General features: G+C 37.2%; 1 protein-coding gene across 1 annotated transcript; it reads right to left on the reverse strand.

Moving 5' to 3' along the window:
* Positions 1 to 859: 859 nt before the first annotated feature.
* LOC149815396 (uncharacterized) lies at positions 860 to 3,309 on the reverse strand. The gene is made up of 3 exons (XM_089988738.1): positions 3,080 to 3,309; positions 2,822 to 2,897; positions 860 to 2,685 (listed from the first exon to the last, which is right to left on the reverse strand). Exons 1-3 carry the CDS (start codon positions 3,116 to 3,118, stop codon positions 1,298 to 1,300), a joined length of 1,503 nt encoding a protein of 500 aa, XP_089844864.1. The 5' UTR covers positions 3,119 to 3,309; the 3' UTR covers positions 860 to 1,297.
* Positions 3,310 to 9,457: the final 6,148 nt, after the last annotated feature.

The following is a 9,457-nucleotide window of genomic DNA, read 5'->3' on the forward strand; positions in this document are numbered from 1 at the left end:
ATTGATTTCTCTAGAGAGAGGGTTTTACAGAAAGAAGAAGAAGACTTTGAAGAGTCAACATCATCCTCGACTTTCTGAATGGAAGACATGTTTGTCCTTTTTTTTGAACTGTTTAATTTTTCTTTTTTGAATGAATAACATTTTTGTCATTTTCTCAAACCATCACTTTATGAGAATGTATACGTGGTGCTCATTCAGATTCAGTGAATCATCGGGGGGAACATACACCACCCTCTCTGATTTTACGGAACGGAGTTTGGCACAAGAATATGTGGTGTTGAGACTTCCACTGAAAACACAAATTCCTTGACTTAAGAGTGAATATTCCACCAGCTCGTGCTTTTATCAGGTTAGCGTTGGTGACGAGCTTGATGGGGGAGGGGGGTCATGGACTGAATGACGAAAAATCAACTAAACGGTTTTACAAAAAGCGTAAAATGCAAGAAGCGTAATACCAAAAACTAAGCCAATGTCATGATGGCTAAAGGCCCCACATGCTGGCAAATGACAATTAAAACAGGCCGTGGATCAATTTTTAATAACAAAGCTCTTGTTACCCTTCATGATATTGTAGCAAAGTGTCTAGATGTCCTCGTGAGCACCTTTTGTCTTCTTTTTTTTACATTGTGCCAAAACTTTTGTAAAAGGGAAACCCACAAGTCTGGTTGTCAATGCGTAATTCACCTTTTTACTTGTGGAGGGCATGAAGTAGTTGGATCGGATGGCTTCCTGCATTTAATCCACACTCTCAATCAATCTCGAAGGGCAAGCGGCGGCAGCAGCAGCACATGCAACGCACGGGAAGATGTGAGCAACGGACATAAATAGCCCAACATAATTGTTGAATCTGACATCATGGTGCAGAGTAATGCGGCCTGAAGCCAAATTTCATTATTGTTTATAGGCTTATAGCTGTCAATATAAACATATATACCATATCAACACGCCCCAAAAAACAAAAAAAAAACACACTCTTCACCATCCCCATTGCATTGCATTACATTCATATCCTATCAAATTATTCTACTACAGTAACATCCCTAACCCAGTAACCCTAACACTGAAAAAAAAAACAGAAAAAGAAAGAGGGAAGGAGAAAACGTACACTTAACCAGCTATTTCTATATAAATATTAATATGGATATTCTTGGTAATAATGAAAATATATGGCAACCAACCCCGGCCAAAAAGAGAAGAAAACCGAAACCATTTTCCCCTCGTATACCAAACAGACCATTTACCGTCTGTCTCAAACGTTATCATTACCAACCCGAGCCACTCCACGAGAACCGGTTCGTCACATGATGGAGCAACTGTTGGCGTTCTCATCGCTAAAGAAATGGGTGGCGTACTCGGACGACTCGGAGGGCGGTGGCTGGTAGGCGAAGGCCGCGGCCGGTGGCCGGCTGTAGGCCATCTGGAGGTATCGCTCGTTTGCAGCAGCAGCCACCTGCCGGTTGTTCATCACGGCTAGGTTCTGCTGGTAGTAGGGGTTCCCTGCCAAAGACTCCGGGGTCGCTCCCTGAAGATAGCCACCAGCGTTCATCATGGCCGGCACCCCATGGCTCGCCGGAAAACCACCCATCTGACCACCACCACCACCGAAATGAGCACCAGCAGCAGCATGACCACCATTAGAAATACCATCCATGTTATGATAACCACGGCCCATACCATTCATTTGGGGTCCACCACCAACCTCGTTTTTACCACCCCCCTTCTTGCCCCCATTATTATTGAAGCCGCCGCCGCCGCCCCCGCCACCACCACCATTATTGGGGGGCTTATTATTGCTTCCACCACCATTATCACCATTAGGCATCTTATTCTTACCATTGCTATCACCACCACCACCACCACTGGTTTTTACATCGATAAAGCCAACGTTTTTACCACCATTTTTGCCTGCATTGCCTTGATTTGGAATGTTACTGTTACCACCATTGTTCCCCCCACCTTTTTTAACTCCACCATTTTTAGCATCAACTTTACCCCCTTTGTTTTGGGCATTGGCTTCTCCTCCTCCACCACCACCAGCCTTTTTGCCATTCTCTCCAGCTTTCTTCCCATCATTGTCATTCATGCCATGCTGGTTACCGTTCATGACTTGACCCCCAGTCACAGGCTTCTGCGGCTTTGCGTTCTTCATGAACTGCATCTTGTTGAACTCGTCGATATCATCGTCGTCGAACTCATCAAATTCATCATCATCATCATAGTCATCAAAGTCATCATCATCATCATCATCAAAATCATTTTCCTCTTGCATGTTGAACTTGACGGATTTTGGGTCCTTGAATGGGATCTTCAAATCTTTGAACTGGGGAGGAAGGAACTTCATGTCCTTCAACCCGTTCGCCATCTGTTGCTGCTGCTGGAGCAGCTGCTGTTGCTGCAGCAGCTGATGGTGTTGCTGCAGAAGTTGTTGTTGTTGGTTTTGTTGGTGTTGCTGCTGTGGTTGGCCCTTCTGATCTTTACCGCCCTTTTGAGATTTAGCATCCATTTGGTTTTTGTTGTTCTCAAGTTGCAATTTTTGAAACTGAGCGTTCAGTTGGTTTCCTTTCTGACCCCACAACTCTGCATGCTTTCCTGATTTTGCCAACTTCTTGATCAGAGTTGCTGGATCTACATTACCTGAGACCGTCACCTTCCCCTGCTCTGAATCAATGGAGGTCGTGTAGACCCCTGCAAAATTATCCAACGAAGAGAGTAAATAAACAAAACAGAACCAAAGAAGATTAAATAGACAATACGAATTGAAAAAAAAAAAACTAGAATGAATAGGAAAGAACAATTAAAAATTTTGAAGATCGCTATTTACCATCTATTTTTTGCAGTAGCCTCTTAACCTTTTGCTTACACCCATCACAATGAATGTTCACTTTAAGCACACATGTCTGCAAGAGCAAGAAAACAGGGCGCAGAGGAAAGCAAATAAAGAAATACCCAGATTTGGCATAAGAAGAGAGGAACCACATTACATGAAATAAATTAAACACAAAACATAAAAAATGAAGAGATAGAGAAACATAGGAAGAAGAGTAGCAAGATCTGGGCTTTAGAAGGAGAACAAAAGTACCTGGATCTTCAAGAACTTGATATCTTCTTCTTTACTCATTTTCCCCACTCACAATGGAACAAGAAGAACAAAACAGAAATTACAGATCATAGAGAGAGAGAGAGAGACAGAAGGGCGAGTTGATTTTTTAGCAATGGCAGGAGAATTACTGGAGTCGGTTCAGGCTAAAATTACAACTTGGCTGCTCTTCCAACGAGAGAGAGAGAGAGAGGGGATGGTTGTTGAGGGGAGGGGGCAGACTACCTCTGCCTTCCCCCTTTATCCTCTGTTATTTATTCAATTAAATTCACCCTAATTTTCACTTTTTCCTTCTTTTTCAACACGTCACTTTTTCTTTAACCGGAGTTGAAACAATCCCCAATTACTACTTACAAACAAAACCCATCCACTCAAACAGGGGTATTCTAACTTGGCCGAGTCGACCCCATCGGCTCACTCATCGGCTCCAACATTTTCATCCCCGGGAATTTCTCGCCATAAAAAGTTAAAAAGCTTAGGTCAGTGATTAATGTTAGGGACCGACTCGTGTGAGCACACAGTCCACTCCTACTTGAGGAAGATCACGAGTGTATCGCCATGTATTGTTTGGAGTCTTGTTCGCTTGTAAAATCTGCTTTAGGTAGTGGACAATCCGTGCTATTTGTACAACCAGGACTCACATCAAGTGAGGTTGTGCGGTTCATGTGGACAATCCACCGCATCCCAATGTGAGATGGACGGATCTGTTGCCGTCATTGTACAAGTGCGATGGTGTCACAAAAGTTATATTGGACGGTTACCAAGCCATCTCTGTAAACAATCATTCAATAGCAATTTCAGTGTGAGATGGACGCTTCCTATCTCATGATTGTACAGTGGTGTCACTGCACAGAAAGTGTTGTTGAACCAAAATGGACTCTTAAGAGAAATAGAGTTACCACTTGCTACCATGTAGACGGACAGTTGGTCTGCATTTTGCTATTATTATTGAAGTCATAATCTGGATGTCCTGGCTTGACTCGTGACAGTGCAGGTCAGACAGACAGAATTGTCTCGTTTGCTTGATCTTGGTCCACATCCACTGTTGGGGTTCCAGTGGATCATAAATCAGGTATGGTTTACTGCCATTCTCTATTTGAGCTTGTGTCTAGCCGTGACCCGGATTTATCAAAAGGATTAGGCTTAACTTCGTCATTAATAAGAAGTTAATGTCTCATCAATCTTTATAACTTTCTTGGTAGTACATTTTGCTATACTTATCTATTAAATAATATAATTAAATTGCATAAATTATTTTAATGAGCTCATAATTCTGATAGCTCGTGTGGTTACATTTGTGAGACCTTATGACTATTTTGAATATCATACCAACATCCAACATATTTTACTTGGACATACGAGACAAACAATCATATTATATCTAAATATATATAGCATTTTATGACAAAACATACATCACATAAACCAGAATATTTTTTTAGATTATATGAGTATTTAAGCATGATGTTTTTCTCACATTCTATGAATTATTTTTTCATATAATGATATAGGTTTTTCATCATTTATTTTCAAGTACAAGGTTTTCACACAAGATATAAGTTATTTTCAACATAGTTATGTGTACTTTCCTTTATTTTTCAAGTATAATGTTTTTCACTCATGTTATAGATAATTTTTTTATATAGTCATGTGATCTTTTCATCATCATATGAACTATGAGTTTTTTACATATAGTATGAATTTAGATGTCATCATCATTTTATATACTCATTTCACATAAATATATAAGTTTTTCATCATGTCATAATTTAAATTATAATCCTTAATGTGTACATATCATATTCAAATAAATATATCATAGTAGGTCTCACTTTCTTAATTAGTAATAAAGTTTTTATGGCTCTTTTATGATCATATCATAGGACATCGTCATGTGCTAATAACCTTTCACAAAGTCCTCGTGCACACTAGTGGAGTATTGTGATTTTTTATTAACTCATAAATTTATAATAAATTATAATTTATCAAAACATGACAATTGCTTATTATTTTTAAATTTTTTACCATAATCAATACTTCTACTATCAACGCGCATCCTAATCGTATGCAACATGTTTTAACTCTTATAAGGTTAACCAACACCTGATTATTTTGGATCAATATATCTATATCTAAATAATCATAAATATGATTACTAACAATATGAATGCCACATGTTACATTTCATGCATAAAGTTTTTAAAACATAAAAATATTTCTTCATGCATTCATATAAATAAACTATAAGAATCATGATTTATGATAATTATTTATCATCATATGCAAATAAATATTCATATTATTTTTTTAATTTGTAACCCAAAGAAATTGCACATGGCACGAAGAACTGATTACGTTGGCTCAACCTGCCATACCTACGGTCGTCTTGCTGATAGTGTAAAACTCTAAGGCTCGGACCCCCCCATATGCTACGCATTGGCTTGGGCAGAGGGGCGACACCCATGAGAATTAAACTTTGAATAGCCAAGGCCCCACTCCACTATGCTAACCCCCCTTTAGGGCAAATAAATACCTGCATAGATATGCAAATAATAATTCAGCTCTCACTTTTTTAACATATTATAATTAAGCAATATATGCATTAAGACATCACAAACTAAAAGCAATACACATTAGGAATAAAGCTTAGGTCCTCATATCCAAATCCAATTTGAATATACACCAGATCCATAATCAATGAAAGTTTTTTGGTCCCATTATCATTTGGGTATGACAAACATGATAAACCTATTCATTTTTTAAGGTTTTATAATCTTATCAAATATGATAATAAGCAATCAAACCACAAGCATGTGAACATATAAATTCAAATCCATTACCGGATTCATAAAAAAAATCTATATTCAAATTCATTAAATTTGTACAAGTCCATATCTAAAACTAACTTTATATATTATCATCAAGTCAAATGCGATCAATATTAAAAATGAATCTATATGCAATCTTAAGCAAAACCATGAGTCACATAGAATACAACTATTTAGACCTGTCACATACTCTTGGATCAAATATAAATCAATTAGATCCAAAACATGGATCATCCATATACCTTACCCAGCAAGACATTCATGGATGTTATTAAGATTAGCAAATCAAGACATTCAGAATAGGCCCAATTTCAAGTACAAAGCTATGCAATTTTATACTATGGGTATGTTACTTATTTAAATCTATGCAATTTTATGGATTCAAACAGATTATATATCAAATTCATTCATATGCTTAATCATTATGGGCCATTTGGTTCAAATCCATATTCTTAGGTTCCAAATTATACAACTTGATACTATTCAGATCCACCATAAAATTTATATCAAATATGGATCCATATAATCAGAGGATCCAAAGAAAGACCATACAATGCACATTATGCCAATATTATTAATTTTGGATGCCATCATGCTAATTTGGATCTTGCCTCACCCATATTAGGTTGAGCCTTAAATTAGATCATAACAAGATCCAAACTGTACCATGAGTTTCGAGTCAAAAGCAATTCCAAAATTGAATCTTCATACTTTAATCCATGTTGAGGTATTTGACTCGACACTTAAATAACCTCAAAACTCATATGATAATATTCGAACGTAATACCAAAATAGATCCAAATCATACCTAGTATGCTACTATCTGGATCCATCAAAAAACTATATCCAATAAAATAAGAGATAAAGTTTGATGACTGACCTTGATTTTGTTAAAGAAAGGTCCATCAATTCTGTTTCCAACCAAGTCCAATCATGTTGTCTAGATCTAAGTGCTTGATATGATAAACTTACTATACCCAAACTAGTTTATTGTTTCAGATCTAGACCAATTATTGCCTAACCTAAACTAGTTTAGTATAATCTTGAGTTGGTTTAATCGAGTCAACTAGTTTCTCTAGGTCCATTTCAATCCAATTTGATCTAATATGTTGACTAAATCCAAACTAATTAAACTGAATCTATTCATATCCGTTCAGGTTCAATCAATCCAATATATTTTATTGGATCCAACCAGATCTATTAAAATCTGACTCAATCTAATCTCATTATGTTAGTTTGGATCCAAGTCACCCACAACTGTGAGATCGATGATGAACGAGCACTCTAATTTATCACACATGTTGCAGAGGAACATCATCTCAACGTTCATATGCTTGACCCATGGTGTATGCAGACAACAAGTGTGATTTCAACCACCACTAGGCAAGAAAGGGTGGACGATCACCCCTCCTCCTTCAGCTCCCTCCACCTCGAGTCTTCCCCCGATGACATCACTGCATCCTCCAGCACCCTCAGGATGAAGCAACACAGTGTTTCCCAAGATGATCACAGACCTTGACTCATCCATTTGTCTAGAGAGGTCTCAAGCTTGCTTGGGATTTATTATGGCCCCAATGCATTCCTCATAAATATGGAGGACTCATCGTATGAGAATCGCTCCTTCGGAATGCCCCTTACCATCGATTTTCGAGCTTCCATCTACGTGAGCTGCAACAACTTTCTTGCATCATCAAAAAACATTCACAATAATAGCATCGTCGAGGCACAACCAATCATGAGTTTGCCGATGCTTCAGTCAGAGATGGTTGACGAACAGGTCGTCGAAATGTCGAAACAAGGGTGAGCCACACGATCGCTGCTCGGTTGGCTCCGTCCATAAGGTGTCGAAGCACTCTTCATGCAGTTGCTAATCAAATTCAGAGCTGGTCGAACCCGGAGCCTATTAGGAACTCTGACATGATTGACGAAAATGTTGGTTAATTTTCAATGTAGTGGATAAAGAGCATCTAATGCTCACATTAATTTAATGTTCAAGTGTGAATGTAATGGATAATAGCATCCAATGCTCAAGTTGTGTTAGAGTTCAAGAATATAGAGCATCCCAAGCCCACGTCTAGTTGAGTCCTTAAAGTAGGCAATGTTGGTTATGCACAAGCATAGATGTGGTGGGCATTTCAAGCTCACGTCAAGTCCTTAAAAGTAGGTGCTGATTTTTAGTGGGTTAAAAATTGTATTTAGTGGTTTTTGTGTTGGTAGTGGTTTCCTAAATTTGTGCCGATTTTTGCTTTTAAATAGGAGTTTACTTATGTTACAAAGTGTGTAGCGTGAAATGAGTTGAAGGGAAAATAAAAGCCTCTGAAAAGTTTCTTTTTACAACTGCTATGTTCTTTATTTTCTTTTAGGTTGTCATTTTTTTTTGTGCTCTTTTGGTTATATTTCATATATAGCCCTTCATTTTTTTGTATCAGAGCCAGGTTAAAATCAAAGTTGAGCGTTTCAAAATGCAATAGCAACATTGCTGAAGCAAGGAGTTCCTGTAGACTTCGAGTTTTGAAGGATAATCGCTGAGTAAAATCGGTATGACAAACAATTCCAATACTCTCAACTTATCCCAGTCGTTAGTGTCGATTTTTAATGGTGAAAATTATGAATTTTGAAATATTAAAATGAAAACTTTTTTTATCTCACAAGACCTTTGGGAGTTGGTTGAGAATGGATATACAGATGTTGAAGGAGCGAAGGCAGCAAAAAAAATTGATGTAAAAGAAGCTCGAAGGAAAGATGCAAAGGCATTGTTAGTATAACAGTAGGTTGTGTTTGAGACCATCTTTCTAGCAATGGCCGGTGCTACAAAGTCAAAAGACGCTTAGCAACTCTTGAAGCAAAAAAATCACGGGGATAAAAAAATCACAATGGTTAAACTTCAAACCATAAGAAGAGAGTTTGAAATGTTTTCTATGAAAGCCAATGAGTCTATTCAAAATTTCTTTTCTAGGCTTTCTACTATTGTAAATCAAATGAAGACTTTTGGTAAAGTTTTAAATGAGATTTATTTCATCATTTATAAAAAAGCAACTAAACTTATCTTAAGGGTACATTTGGTCGTGTTTTTGAAAAGTAAAAATAATGTTCGAAAGAGATTCATTTTAAAAATCTCATAAGACCTCATGAGAAAGTGAATCTGTGCCAACCCACTTTCTATGAAACTTGCTTTAAGAGTTCTCTATAAAAAAAAATCATGTTTTATTGCTTTTGCGGTACTATTCAAATGAGATTCACATTCTAAAATATCATGTAATTCCAAAACACATGACATGCAACCAAACATACCTTAAAGGTCAAGGTAATAGTGTCACATGAAGATCAATTGAGTACTGCTACTTTAAAAAGGAAAGAGTCCCTGTGTGGTTCTAACCAATGTTGTCATTATTGGTGCGTATCATATCTGCAAAAAATAGATATGATTCACTCTTGAACTGGCTATTTTTTAATAAATATAAAAAATATTTAAATTTATTTTTTAATATTATTTTAATAGCTTTAACACTTGTCAAGTTTTGATTGATACATA

Source organism: Nuphar pumila, chromosome 15 (assembly GCF_984573655.1).
Source record: "Nuphar pumila chromosome 15, dmNupPumi1.hap1.1, whole genome shotgun sequence".
Classification (NCBI taxonomy): Eukaryota; Viridiplantae; Streptophyta; class Magnoliopsida; order Nymphaeales; family Nymphaeaceae; genus Nuphar; species Nuphar pumila.

Excerpts from the sequence above, each read along its gene's own strand:
- LOC149815396 (XM_089988738.1), bottom strand. The coding sequence starts at position 3,118 with ATGAGTAAAGAAGAAGATATCAAGTTCTTGAAGATCCAG. Across the intron at positions 2,898-3,079 it reads TCAAGTTCTTGAAGATCCAG|ACATGTGTGCTTAAAGTGAA; the intron begins GTACTTTTGTTC and ends TTGCTCTTGCAG. Across the intron at positions 2,686-2,821 it reads GCTACTGCAAAAAATAGATG|GGGTCTACACGACCTCCATT; the intron begins GTAAATAGCGAT and ends ATAATTTTGCAG.